The 15,458-nt window shown below is 36.6% G+C and overlaps 1 protein-coding gene across 6 annotated transcripts in view; it reads right to left on the bottom strand.

The window, feature by feature from the left end:
* The window catches only part of OSBPL2 (oxysterol binding protein like 2), a 122,052-nt gene that overhangs the window by 25,014 nt on the left and 81,580 nt on the right, over positions 1 to 15,458 (bottom strand). For all 6 annotated transcript variants that reach the window (XM_069072538.1, XM_069072539.1, XM_069072535.1 and 3 more), the window contains 3 exons: positions 13,269 to 13,366; positions 8,190 to 8,372; positions 3,734 to 3,841 (listed from right to left, as the gene is read on the bottom strand). In XM_069072538.1, the coding sequence (XP_068928639.1) occupies positions 3,734 to 3,841; positions 8,190 to 8,372; positions 13,269 to 13,366 (389 nt within the window). The remainder of the gene's footprint in view (positions 1 to 3,733; positions 3,842 to 8,189; positions 8,373 to 13,268; positions 13,367 to 15,458) is intronic.

Genomic DNA, 15,458 nt, shown 5'->3' with positions numbered 1-15,458 from the left:
AGATTGCTGAGTGGTGTCAGCAAAGAGAAAAGAGTATAACTGCTCTTTCTTCTGGCTAAATTCTTGTTGGGGTTGGGGGATGGGTTGGCATAATATAACAAACATTCAGTACTAAGAAATGTAAAAATATTATAGTAACTTCTGGACGAGTCAAGTTACTGTTACTGAAAAGAAGATGGAAAGAGTACAAAGTAAAGAGAAAAAGAGAAGCGTGTTAATAATGAAGCAAGGATTTTAGAGGGCACAATGTTAACAGGAAGAAAAGTATATGGACTATGGTGGAGTAGGATTGAGGTGCATATGGGTAAAAATACAGGGAGAAAAAAGAAAGGGAAGAGGATTTTGACTTCAACAGATCCTACTCTAAAGCACAAGGATAAGGTTATTAAGAACTTGAAATGGGGGCAGCCAGGTAGCACAGTGAGTAAGAGCACTGGCCCCAGAGTCGGGATGACCTGGAATCGAATCTGGGCTCAGACACTTAGCGCCCACCCAGAAACACCTGGCCGTGTAACCTTGAGCAAGTTACTTAACCCCAATTGCTTAGGGGCAGCCAGGAAGCTCAGTGAGTAAGAGCACCAGCCCCAGAGTTGGGATGACCTGGGATCGAATCCAAGCTCAGACACTTAGCACCCACTCAGAAACACCTGGCCGTGTAACCTTGAGCAAGTTACTTAACCCCAATTGCTTAGGGCAGCCAGGAAGCTCAGTGAGTAAGAGCACCAGCCCCAGAGTTGGGATGACCTGGGATCGAATCCGGGCTCTGATACTTAGCATCACACTAATAACTGGCCATGTAACCTTGAGCAAGTTACTTAACCCCAATTGCTTTTTAAAAAAAAAGAACTTGGATGTACTTGCCATAGGACAGGAAATGACAAAGTGGATAGGGGTCATTTGTTCTATGACAACTGGTAACAGGATTAAGTCCTGGCCTATCACTCCAGGAAAGCCAAGATTTCTAACTCCGAAACCTAATCCTTGGGCACAATGAACTCATTCTTTGCTATCATCCCAGAGTTCACACCTCAAATAGTAGGAGTATGAGACACACCCAGAAGATAACCCTATACCTGGCACAAGTGCTCAGCTTCCAATTTCAATCCCCAGCAGCTAAGTCTCCTCCTTCTTCCTATGCCCATTCTCTCATCCCACCAGCCCCAGTGTCTTAGGGATACTTAGCCCTTAAGATACTTAGCTGCCCTCTATGCTTAGAGATATGGTCTTAAAACAGGTTAGAGTTCTCTTCATAGCTAGCACTCTGGAACCCTAGATACCTAGAGAATGATGTCTGGGACGGCAGAAAGTCAACTATAGGGAGTGCTTTAGGCATCTTAGCATAGTACCTGGCACATTTGCTGTGCCACATCATTTCACTGTGACCCCATTTTGGGATTTTCTTGGCAAAGATACTAGAAGGTTTGCCATTTACTTCTCTAGCTCATTTTACAGATGAGGAACTGAGGCAAGCAGGGTTAAGTAACTTGTCCAAGGTCACACAGCTAGCCCAGAGTCACACCACTATTAAGTTTCTGAGGACAGATTTGAGCTCATGAAGGTGAGTCTTCTTGATTCCAAGCCCAATGCTCTATCTACAATGCCACCAGGCTTCCACCTGACTGGATTTGAAGCCAGGTCTTCCTGATTCCAGGCCTAGGGCTCTATCCACTGAACCACTTAGCTTGTATGTATGTATGTGTATGTGCATATATACGTGTATATATATGTCTGTAACATACCTACACAATACACTTTTATATACACACACATATACACATACATTCTTTCTCTACACATATTCTATTTTCTCCCTCTCCTTCATTTCTTTCCTTATCTTCTTTTCTCTCTCTGTCCTTCTGTGTTCCTGCCTCCTTTTCTTGTCTCTCTACCTCCTCCCTTCCTTTCTTTCTCTCCCTCCCCTTCTCACCCCACTTCCCAGCAATCTCACTCATTCCCATGGCTCCACTTATTACCTCAATGTAGAAGAATTCCAAATCTTTTCAACTAAACCTGACCTTTCCCCTAAGTTTACCCCCATATTTCCAACAGAATCCAATTATTAAAGTGCCCTCAGAAGTTCTTCCAGGGGCTTGATTTTGTGGGAGTTTTTTCCAACTGCCCCACTTAAACCACCAAGTCTTTTTTAGTTTAGTTTTGTTTTTTTTTTACTTTTTTACTTTCCCTCTTGTCTCTACTTCCAAATAAGACATTTAGTTAACTGCATAGAGAGGTCACAAAAATCTTTTCTCTAAAATGTAACCCTCATAACTAACAAATTCTGCTAATGGCATTGGCATTATCCTATTCTTTCCACTTCAAAACCTTAGAATCATCTTTGGAAACCAGTTGGATAGGTGGAATAAAAGAGAAGGAGTCAAATTCTAATTTTTGTCTTTTGCCTCTGATATCTTTCTCATACACTGATTGTCTGAACCTCCCTTTTTCTACTTAGAAAGGGTGGGGCATTGTCATGTTTCACTGCTCAGACTCTAGTTCAGGTTCTTACTACCTTTTTTGCCTGGTCTATTAAAAGAGCCTCATGCCACATGTCTCTACTTTCTGTGCCTCCCCTCTCCATCTACCCAAAGTCATCACCACCAAAGTCAGTTTCCTGTGCTCAAAAACTCCACTGCCTACAGGATAAAAGACAAGTTCATTAATTTGGCATTCCTCTACAATCTAGTCCCAAACTGCCTCTCCAGCTTTGCTCTACACTACTCCTTTTTACTTACTCTATGCTCTAGTAAAAACCAGCTATTTCTTGGTCCCTGATCTTGTCCTCTTCTCTTTCATATCTGAACATGCTATTCCCCATATCATTCCTCAGATTCTCCAAATCTCACCAGAACCTCTCACCGCCTCATCTCTACATCTTGAAATATTTCTCTCTCAAGGCCTATTTTAGGATCCTTCTCCTATGTAAACCCTTCCATGATGCTCTCAGTTGTAAGTTATTCCTCTCTCCTTGAGCCTCTCCAGTCACTCTATTTGACCTCTCTTATACACTGAACCATTTTCTAAATTGTATTATTAACCTGTGCACATCTTATCCCCTTTACTAGTCTACAAAATGCTCCTAGAAGGCAGGGGTGTTGTCATTTTTTATCTTTCTATCTTGAAAGCCTAATATATATTTTGACACAATAACTGTTTATTGAAGGACAAAATAAAACAAAATTAACCAACTCAAGTTTTGATCAAAATGTAAAAATTGCATAACTATATGATGGCATTGATCACAAATCAAATCTAACAAATATTTCTTGAGCACTCATCCTATGCAAGGCACTACTTTAGGTAATGGGGATATAAATATAAGACAAGACCCTTGTTCTTGAAGAGTTCACAACTAAGTGCAAAAAATAAGAACATGTGAAAAGTAAAGTAACAATGAATAACATATAACAGTTTAAGACAAAAACATAAAAATAAGAATCAACAATAACTTATAGTACATTAAGAATTATACAGTGTTTTCTTCACCATCAGTCTATGAGGTAGTTAGCATAAATATAATTATATACACTGTACAAATGAGGTTCAGTGTTTAAGTGACGTGATCATGGTCAAATGTATCAGAATTGGGACCTGAACTCAGTTATGCTAAGTCCTAAGTTTCTTCTTGAGTAATTATAGACAACCATGCCATGATCTTGTTTGGCCATTACATAAAGACACGGTCGGTATCTTTTAGCTAGAGAAATGTTTTAACTTTACAATTGTGTTCTGTTACCTGTGATTTAAAATTTCAACTGTTCCATACTGTTCTATCCACAATTTGCCAATAATTATATTATGTACACAGCAGGTAGGATTTGTCCACGTGTAGGCTTCGTTATGTCTGTAAAAGATGTCAAAAAACAAGCAATTCAGAGACCAGAGAAGCAAACTCACTGCATAACCCAAAGAAGCAAAATCCCCAACAGAATTAAACCATAATGGTCTTCAACCCTGCAGAAGAGCACAATATGTCTTTGAACTCCCTCAATAGAGGCTATTTATTTAGCATTCGTTTGAAATTTATTTTTTCTTTCCTTTGTAACCTCAACAAAGCCTTTTACTTAAATGTCAAGGAAAGCTAATAAGCAATAAAATACTGAGACAAAGGAAAATTGCTTTTCTATGAAGTTGTCCAAAGAGAAACACTCTACAAAACCCATACTGTTGTAACTATGTGTTCATTGGTGTGAAAACTTGGAAGTATATGGAACTGTCCCATAAAGTTCAAAACAGTATCTACTACCTTTACTACACATAATCTAGCTATTTTACTTTTAATCATGAAAACCACCAAATGTCATTTCTTGGAAAAAGAGAAATTAACAAAAATCTTAACTTAAAAATAAACATATTTCTAGTGATGCTACCACCTTAAACCAATCAATCAACATTTCTTAAGAGATTACTATGTGGCAAGTACTATGCTGAATGCCTCAAACAGCTATAATTACCAGCAAAAAACAATAGATCATGGGATCCTGGAACTAGAAAGAAGTATAATCTAATCTTTGAAGCATATATACGCACTATGGTAGCTACAACATAAAAGCAAATATGTCCTGTAAAGCATGGACTCAAGTTACCCAGGTTGGGTACAAAGGTAGTTTAAAATGTGTCAAAGTGGCTTAAATTCTGTGGGGTCTATAACTACAATAACAGTAAATAAAAAGTGTTACTAAGGGATTATAGCCACACAGTTGTCTAAAAAGACCTTTTTTTCTTTACCAAGACCCTCCATACAACATTATCTTCAAGGTGCCTGACCTTGGACTTTTTTTTTGAGAAGACTATTATTATAAACTTTCTTGGTACTTGTGAGAAATAAACTTCCTTGGAGATGGTCCAACACTGATGTATTTGGTTGAGTACATCTATATGGCAATGAGTCATCTTACAGCAAGGCTCCAAGATACTAGTTTATGTATATGATGGCATGTGGAGTTGGCTGCCAAAATGAAATGTCCCAGCTGAGCTTCAGTTAGAATACTGAAATAACTGATTTATCAGTCTCTGTACTTCTATTTTCTCCTTGTTATAATCCAAGCTATGCACTAAAACCAGATTAATCTTTTTAAATTATAAACACTTCTGGCTGAACTCTACTGCTTAGCTTCTTCAATAATTTTCCATCATCTTCCAAATTAAACCCTTGTTTGTTAAGTTTTCATAACCTGGTCCCTTCCTACCTTTCTAGTCTTCTTGCACATTAATCGCTGCCACATACTCTAGTGATCTCGTGGTGCTGGCCTCCTTGCTATTCCTAATGAAATACAGTCATCTCCCAACCTTGAACATTTTGATTTGCTGTCCCTCATACCTAGAATTTTCTCCCTTCTCATCTCTGCCTCTTGGCTTCCTTCAAATCAAAGTTCTACCTTCTATAAGAAGCCTTTCCCAATCCTCTTTAATCTTAGATCCTTCCCTCTAAGATTATCTCCAATCTATCCGGAATGTGCACCTTAAATTGTTTGTATGTTATTAGACTGTGGTATTGAGGGGCGGCTAGGTGGCACAGTGAATAGAGCACTGGTCAGGAGTACCTGAGTTCAAATCCAGCCTCAGACACTTAACACAAAAACTAACTGTGTGTGGGGCGGCCAGGTGGCGCAGTGAGTAAGAGTGCCGGTCCCAGAGTCGGGAGACCTGGCATTGAATCCAGGCTCAGATACTTAGCACCACACCCAGAAATAACTGGCCGTGTAACCTTGAACAAGTTACTTAACCCCAATTGCTTAAAAAAAAAAGAAAGAAAGAAAGAAAGAAAAAAAAAAACAAAACCCTAAAAAACTAGCTGTGTGACCTTGGGCAAGTCACTTAACCCCACCTGCCCTCCAAAGAAAAAGGCAAAAAAAAAAAAAAGGTACTGGGGGAAGGGGGTCTTTCTTTGTATCCCCAGTTCTTAGCATAGCACCTGGTCTATAGTAAGTACTTAATAAATGCTTGTTGACTTGTTAGCCTGACATTCAAAGCACTCCAAAACCCACTTTTCTATTTTTAATTACAAACCTTATGTTTTAACTAAATTGAACTAGTTACTGTTTTCCAAATGCCTTGAGCTTTCTCATACTCACAGTGTTTACTGCCTATTGGAAAGCTATTGTCCAATATCCAAAGACCAGCTCAAATACCACATCCTCCAAAAACCTTCCATGATTTCCATGCTAGAACTCCTTGTTCCAAACCTTCACATTTTGTGTGTACCTCTTTTATGATACAGACTATGATAAATATATGTTTGTGTACATGTTATCTTACTAGATTATAAACTCCTTCCAAGCAGACCCATTTTTAATTTATCTTTGAATTTCCCTAAATATCCAGAACAATGCTTTGCACATACTGTATAAATATTTACTAATTCATAACTGGAAATTATTATGTCGATTATGTCTCTAAAATTACATTGCTACACTCAAATAACTAGGCTAATACTTTTGGCTGTGAAGTTATCTTCTAACCTTATTATTCATCATTAAACTAGAACATTCTGCTTATGGTAAGCAAAAGATTAGAGAATATTAATAATGTACAAAAAAACTTTAGAAAGTCCCTGAGTAACCAGACATTTGAACAACTCCTCACATTAATTTTCAGGTTAATTGAAAATCTAGATCATATGATTCATTCAAGATTTGTATTTAACAATCTAGTACTAGAAATGTTAGCAATAGCAGTAAGAGAAGAAAAAGAAACTGAAGGAATCAAATTAGGCAAAGAAGAGACTAATCTATCAACTCTTTGCAGATGATATGATGATATACTTAGAGAATCCTAGAAAATCAAGTAAAAAGCTACTTGAGATAATAAACACATTTGGCAAAGTTTCAGGATATAAAATAAACCTACATAAGTCGTTGGCATTCCTATATATCTCTAATGAAATCCAACAGCAAGAAATAGAAAGAGAAATCCCATTTAAAGTTACTGTAGACATTATAAAATATTTGGGAATCTACCCACCAAAACAAACCCAGGACTTATATGAACACAATTACAAAACACTTTTCACACAAATAAAGTCAGATCTAACTACTTGGAAAAACATCAATTGCTCATAGCTGGGTCGAGCTAATATAATAAAAATGATAATTTACCTAAATTAAATCACATATTTAGTGCCATACCAATCAATCTACCAAAAAATCACTTCTTTCTAGAGCTAGAAAAAAATAGTAGCAAAATTCATTTGGAAGAACAAAAGATTCAGAATAGCAAGGCAATTAATGAAAAGAAATTCTAGGGAAGGTGGCCTAGCCATACCAGCTTTTAATCTGTATTATAAAGCAGCAACCATCAAAACTACTTCGTACTGGCTGAGGAATAGAGTAGTGGATCAATGGAATATATTGGGTACACAAGACTCAGCAGCCAATGACTATAAATACTATTTGATAAAGCCAAAGACCCCAGTCTTTGGGATAAGAACACACTATTTGACAAAAACTGCTGGGAAAACAGGAATATGGTATGGCAAAAATTGGGCATAGATCAATAGCTAACACTGTACACCAAAATAAAGTCGAAATGGGTGCATGATCTAGGTATAAAGGATGATACTGTAAGCAATCTGGGAGAGCAAGGGACAGATAGTTTACCTATCAGATATATGGAAAGGGGAAGACTTCATGACAAAACAAGAGTTAGAGAGCACTATAAAATGCAAAATGGATAATTTTGATTACATTAAATTGAAAAGCTTCTGTACAAATAAAGCCAATGTTACTAAGATTAAGAGGGAAGTGGTAAATTGGGAAAGAATTTTTACAACCAGTGTCTCTGATAAAGGCCTCATTTCTAAAATACATAAAGAACTGAGTCAAATTTATAAGAATACAAGCCACTCCCCAATTGATAAATGGTCAAAGGATATTAACAGGCGGCTCTCAGAGCATGAAATTAAAGATATATCTATAAGCATATGAAAAAATGTTCTAAATCAAAATTTGTATTTAAGTTAGTTTTCAGTGTTAGAAAGGCTAACAAAGTATTTCAAATAAAAGGGATTATTATATTTAACAGTATCTATCTGGACCAAGTTAAAGGAGATCTATGAATCCATCAAACTATAAGGGCATGGATACAATCAAAGACAAGAGAGAGATGTTTATTAAGCCAATTGTCTTTCAAAGAAATAGCTCATCTCTCTTTTAAAGGGGAAAGACCCATGAGCTGAATTACCCAATACTTACTTGAGAAGCTCCAGTGTAATTGTTCCTCGGGGCTCTGCTTCTACACTTTTCCCCCAGAACTTCAATTTGGGGTAGATTGAGCCATGGAAGATAAAGTCCTGATTGAGACCTTCTGAATAAAATGCACTAATGGGAGGATGGTGACTGACCTGTTCAGATATAAATCTGAATCCTAAATCGTCCCTAAAAACAAAAACAGAAAAAGAAGGGCGGGGGAAATATGAGAAGGATAAAGGTCCACATTAACTCAAACAAAATCAGTTATTGAAATGGAAACAAATAAAGGTCAACCCATAAATCAAAACAAATACAGAATCTACAATTTTCATAGCTCCATCAGTTGGCAGGCAGTGGTAAATTGATGTCATTTGAGGTTTGGCTAGGATACATCCCAATTCTTGTCCTTTATAAGCAGAGTGGGAAGTAGAAGCACATATGTTCTATCATTCAAAACAAATAGTATTTGGCCAGAAATGTTTAATACATAGTTATTTTATTTCAACAAATTGTATAATTAGGAACATGCTGACAAAACACATCACTTTCACCTTAAGAGAACACGAAACAAATCTGACAACATGACAAAGAAAGGAATATGAAAGGCCCTCAAGATGGACCCCTAGGTATACTTCATGGAATTAGTATTTGGTATTACATTAGAATATTTAAGAGTTTACAGTAAGAAATAGCTTAGGATAAAGAAGCAGAAGAACAAATGAGAACCAGTAAATTAGACACCTGTATAGGAAGTTCTTGCACTATCTCTGGTACAACAATGCCAGGGAACTCCCAATGCAGATCAACAATCCACCTAAACCTTAACAGTCATAGGGAAGATGTTAAAACATTCAATTTAAAGATTCAAAGACACTCCATGTCAAAGCCCCCACCAATGCCCAAGAAACCAACAATTTACTTTTTAAAAAGTCTTTCCTGAACAGCCTTTCTTCAGGCATTCTTAGAACATTCCTGAAGATATTCTCATGGTATTTCTTATAGCTTATAGTTCAATGTATTTCTGGCCAGGGACATGATTTTTAAAATCCTCTCTCAGTAAGAATGTCAGTTGATAATTGTTCAGGTACTGTGAATACACCCACAGTTGAAGTCATTAAAAAGCTAAACCACATAATTACTAACTTAACCAGAATTAGAATTTCCAGTCATTAACCAGAAGTATTTTGTGGAGAGGAAGGAGAGTTTAAACATAAGATTTTTAAAACCTGACTACCAAAGGATGTAATTTACAAAATGAAGGTTCACGAGCCAAGAAAAGAAAGCATATTTTTAGCTATAAAAGAGGAACTTGTAGAGGAAAAAAGGCATTAGTAAATGACTTAACTTATTTATGTTACCTCCATATTAGATTGTTCAAGGTCTTACATGTAAAATAAAGTGGAAAGACATTCTTTGACAAAAGTATAAACTAAGAATCAAATCATGATTTATCAGGTATGATTTGTTTTTCCAAAATGGAACAACTATTTTATCAGCCTGTAAGATGTAGTTTAATAAAATAAGTTCGTAAAGTTAGACACCATTAGGTGTCATGGTTTATTAAACATTTCAAGTTTCATCCCTTTAATATTCAATATTTCGTCCCTATTTTCTAGAATTTTTCATTATGCAGTAAATTAAATATACCCTTTATATTTTGCCTTTTAGTGACCAAAATGCTAATATAAAATTTAATGAATGGCATCAAATTTATATCTAAAATATGAACAATAAGTCAAAAGGAAGAGAATCTAGCTAGAGTCAAGAGGAAGATTTAGAAAATAAGGGCCATGAGTACAAAAGTATAAACACACACCTTTCTCTGGGCCTTAGTTTTTTCATCTGTAAAATAAGTCTGCTGAATTTCTAAGATCTTTTCCCAGATCTAACAAAATATGATTGTGATCACATGCTGAACTCCACTATCCATAATGAAATGAAGCACTGGCGCATGTACAATGCATTCCTGTTAACGACTCAGGCTCTCTCAAAAGGTAATGAGATTTCAAGAGCAGCTGCTCAGCTCTTCTGTGCCAGCGAGCATCGAAATCAAATGAAAAATCAAGACAGTATTCAAACACTAGCTGTACACACAGAAAGGCTGTCAGCTGGACCATCTAGGGCTGCAGGGAAATTAAAGGATTGGACAGAAAGCAGAGAATTGGAAAATGTGACATTTATTACTGCCTTCATACATGATAGTACTCACTTATGCGGACAAAATGGGCACATTTATGTTACCAAAACAGTCAATCTACCCTTTCCCCAATTTAAAATTTCAACTAACCAGAAATTCTATACTTCACTTCTAGAAGAAAGAAATGACAAAAAAACCAGGTGATGTCAAGTATTTTTTCTTTCTTTTTTTCTCTCTCTCCCTCCCAGAGTCAACACAATCTCCTATAATGTATATATTATAATCCTGTTCTACAAGAACTGATGCTCAGAATAATGACCCTCTGGCACTACAACATTCTTAATTACTAAAGAATTATGTTTAAAACTGTTTTGATTTGAATGTATGCTTTTATTCATGTGGGGAACTCCTAATGCAGATCAGCAATTCACCTAAAACTTAAGAGTCTTAGATGCATGAAGATATTAAATGACCTATCTACAGTAACACAGCCGGTCCATTTCAGATAAAGAACTTCACCTCAGAGAAGCCTTTCTACAGGGCTACCCTCTACCTACCATGCCAAATTAATAAAAACTGTAGTAGAAATGATAGCATTACTCGTATTCACACAGAAGTTTAAGATTTATAGAACATTTTACTAAAAAAAAAAACCAAAACCCCTGTTAAGTAGGTAGTATGTTATTATCCCCATTTCATGAGAAAGGAAACTGAAGGACATGGAGATTTAAGAGATAGTCAAAGATCACACAGTTGTTAAGTGTTGGAGCTGGGACTTGAATACAGTTCTGCTATTTTAAATTTTGTACTGTTTCAGAAAGTTGAATGATGTATTTTAATTCACTTACAGCCCCAGCACTTAAATATATTTTAATACTGTTTTCTGTATCGTAATGAAAGGATAGATAGTGTAGTATAACCTCGCAGTCAGGAAGGTCTGGGCTCAAATTCTGCCTTAGACATTTAGCTGGAGTGCTATCCAGCACAAGTCACAAATGTCACAAAGTTTCAATTTTCGTTACCTGTAAGAATAGTACCTACCTCACAGTGTTGTTATGAGAATGAAATTAGATAATGAATGTAAAGCACTTTGAAATACTGCAAGTGCTATATAAATGGGAGCTATTATTATTATTAGAACATTTAGTGTGGTTTTAAAAGGATTTTCTCACTAATCTCCCAATACCTCTAACATTTCAATTAATAAAAATACTCATTTCATTGCTACTACTCTACAATATGTACTATCAGCTCTAGGAAGATAGGTCACAGTGTTTTCTGCAAAAGCCACATTCCTTCCTTCCTTGATGCCTTATGAGAAATAGCAGAGTTTAGAAGATAAAGGTCTAGACTTGGTTAAAATTCTTTCTCAGACACTTATCCCCTGTATGATCTTAGACAAGTCACTCTTGAGAACTCAACTGCCTCATCTGAAAAATATAGGGCCTGAAGCCATTGAATTCTAAGACCCTTTCCTGCTCCAAACCCATGATTCTATGATCCTTTTCTTATAATGTTTCTCCCACCTTCTCTGACAATGGTAAGCCAGTGTAGTGGCCAACAGTAGGATCTGTCCTTTTCTGAACTGGTGGCTCAGTGGATAGAGTGCTAGGTCTGGAGTAAGGAAGTCTTGAGTTCAAATATGAGCTCAAACACTGACTAGCTGTGTGACTCTGGGTAAGTCACTTAACCCTGTCTGCATCAGTTTCCTCATTTGTAAAATGAGCTGGAAAAGGAAATAGCCAGCCACTCTAGCATCTTTGCCAAGAAAATCCCAATGGAGGGGCAGCCAGGTGGCGCAGTGAGTAAGAGCCCCAGAGTCGGGATGACCTGGGATCGAATCTGGGCTCAGATACTTAGTACCACACCCAGAAATAACTGCCTGTGTAACCTTGAGCAAGTTACTTAACCCTAATTGCTTAAAAAAAAAAGAAAATCCCAATGGGGTCACAAAGAGCCAGACATGACTAAAATGGCTAAAGAACAATAGTAATACGGCACCTGCAGTCAATAACACACAATTTAGCACCTGTCATCTAAACTTTTAGAGATAGAAGGATCTTGGAGATTGTCAAGATTTAGTTAAGGAACTTGTGAAAGAGCATACAGCTCATCAATGACAGAGACAATACCAGAAGAATCTTGGTAATTTAAAAAATATTAGCTTTGTCTCTTCTAACTCATTTATAACTTTTTTGAGGGCAAGAATTACATCTTGTACTTTTTATTTAGTAGTCTTCTAACAGCACTTAGTAGACAATGGTACTAAACAGTTACTGATTACTTCTCTAGCATTCGTGTTAGCCAAGAAGTTTAGTATTCTATAAAAAACTCATTAATTTTCATACCGCTACTTCAAAATTGGAGGTAACAATAGCCTAAGAAATATGATTGTTATTAGGTTAAAAGTTAAAATGAGTGGCAAAACTAAGGGTATTATATTTATGATATATTATTGTGTAGAGCAGGTCTGCCCTAAACTGTTCTTCCTTTTCCGCAAAATTCATTAAAATAATATTGGAAGAAGGCACTGTGGAAGGTATAAAAAATGAACTTACCTCATTTTACTTATCAGTATCCACTTATATCTTGGTATATAATGTACAAAATTCTTGATATATAATAAAGCTACATTTCTTTTAAAATACTGTACAATGCAGACTTAATTTTAGTAAGTTCTATAATATTATAATATTATCTTTCCTTTTATTCTGAATTACTAAGGTTTTAGTGTTTTACTAACAATATTCTATATTTGTGAGAGAAAAATTCCCCAAAATTCAAAATGTTTAATAAGATCTTTCGAATAACAATTCATTTAAATTATTTGTTCTAAGAGAAGAAAAATTGATGTTGAAAAATAAAGATTTTTTTTCATTTGCTAAAGGAATTTCAACCACTAGATATCAATGATGTATACCATTTACTTGTTCTTCTGTTCTTACCTGATTAATTCATATGTCTCTCCCAGTAGTGGATTAAATGGTTTACCAGTCCTCTCCCACTGAGAAGCCACAGCCGAAACAGCAAAAGCAGCTACAGCCTGTAAGTAACCCACAGGATTAAATGAGTCTATTTTCTAGCAAATAAAACATAAAGTATTGGGGGGAAATTGTATAATTAATTTCATTCTTTCCTCTTAGAGTGATTTCTCAGTTTTCTATTTACAACTTACAATTTTTTTTTTTAGAGTATAACACTACTAGAAGAAGGAAGCAGTAAAATAAGCTTTTTCCTCTTCTCCTAATTTAAAAAAACCCACTCCATCAAACAGATCTAGAAAATGCATCAGAGAAATGACAGAGAAAGCTAGAAAAAGTCAGTTATTTAGCCAGCCTGAAGCAGAACAGGGGGACAGACACAGAGGTCTGCAGATATTGAGGACAAGATCTAGCCAGGAGCATGCCACTCAAGTGGCACTCCAGAGCCCAGAGAGGCTATGTACTGAGGCAAGAAGCCCCAGACCTACAATGGGACACCAAAGCAGAATGCAAACAGGTGTCCAACTGGCAGTTTTGGTGCTACTTCCCAGCTTTGGATCACAGATCCAAGGTGGACCAAGAAGGAGATCTGTGCCCCGGGGTGCCATTCCTGGTTAGGAAGGCCCTGAGCAGTATAGTGAGAAAGGAGAAAGTTCAGAAGCAAGCATCAGCAGTGTGGTTCATATCCCAAAAGCAGTGCAAGGTATCAGTTCCAACATCTAGCCCAATTTGAAGTCTGCAGAGGAATAGCTAGGACAGAAATCCTAGACCAAAAGAGAGACTATAATTCTTTGTCACTCTGAACCAGCAGGGCTTTCTTCTTGGTTGACAAGGGATAAGTCTGGTAGCAATGTCCTCTTGCTCAGACCCAAACCCAGACCAGGAATTTATAGAGCTCAGATCAGGAGGTCATTTAAACTGCCTTTGATCAGACTACTTTGGGAGCACTGAAAGTCTGCAGGTTCTCAGTCTGTTCCAGAGTTCTTGGAATATAACACTCAATATGCCAAAAAAAAGTAGCAACAGAAACAGCCTAGACCTTCTCTCCATAAATGTAGCAAAACCCAGTCATTATATTAAGTCTGAAGGCAGGAGGTAAGAAGAATAAGCAACCAAAAGAAAAAAAAAGAATCTCGTCATTAAAAACTCATGGTGGGGCAGCCAGGTGGCACAGTGAGTAAGAGCACCAGCCCCAGAGTCAGGATAACCTGGGATTGACTCCGGGCTCAGACACTTAGCACTCACCCAGAAACACCTGGCTGTGTAACCTTGAACAAGTTACTTAACCCCAATTGCTTAGGGGTGGCCAGGTGGCACAGCGAGTAAGAGCACCGGCCCCAGAGTCGGGATAACCTGGGATTGAATCCGGGCTCAGATACTTAGCACCACATCCAGAAATAACTGGCCGTGTAACCTTGAGCAAGTTACTTAACCCCAATTGCTTTCAAAAAAAAAAACCCAAAAAACTCTTACGGTGATGGAGAAACTCAAAACACAAAAATAAAAGAGAATGACTGAAGCATCTACAAGCAAAGTCTTACAGAAAAACATAACAGGTACAATTTCAATGAGTTCCTGAAAAAAAAAGATTTTTTAAAGACTTCTTTAAAAATTTTTTTGAATATTTTTTTCCCAGTTACACATAAAAATTTAACATTTTTTAAACTGAGTTCCATTTTCTCTCCTTCCCTCTCTCCCTTTCCTCTCCTTTCCTTAAGAAAGTAGGCAATTTTATATAGATTAGACTTGTGCAATCATGCAAAATGTATTTCTATATTAGTCATGTTGTGAAAGAAAACACAGACCAAAAAAAACATGAAAAAAAAAGAGAAATAATATGCTTCAATCTGCATTCAGACTTGATCAGTTCTTTCTTGGGAGGTGGATAGCATTTTTCATCATGAGTCCTTTGGAATTGTCTTGGATCATTTTATTGCTGAGAACAGCTAAGTCACAGTTCATCATTGTATAAATACTGCTGTTATTATATACAATGTTCTACTTCAGCCCACTTCACTTTGTATCAGTTCATATAAGTCTTTCCAGGTTTTTCTGAAATCATCCTGCTTGTCATTTCTTATAGCACAAACAGTATTCCATTATAATCATATACTACAACTTGTTCAACCATTCCTCAATTGATGAAACATTCTC

The sequence above is a fragment of the Petaurus breviceps genome, unplaced genomic scaffold (genome assembly GCF_028583685.1).
Source record: "Petaurus breviceps papuanus isolate PSGF00001 unplaced genomic scaffold, PetGlider_PUasm1.0 90847, whole genome shotgun sequence".
Taxonomy (NCBI): domain Eukaryota; kingdom Metazoa; phylum Chordata; class Mammalia; order Diprotodontia; family Petauridae; genus Petaurus; species Petaurus breviceps.
Note: the sequence above shows the minus strand (reverse complement) of the source record. Positions and strands in the feature narration are given on the sequence as shown.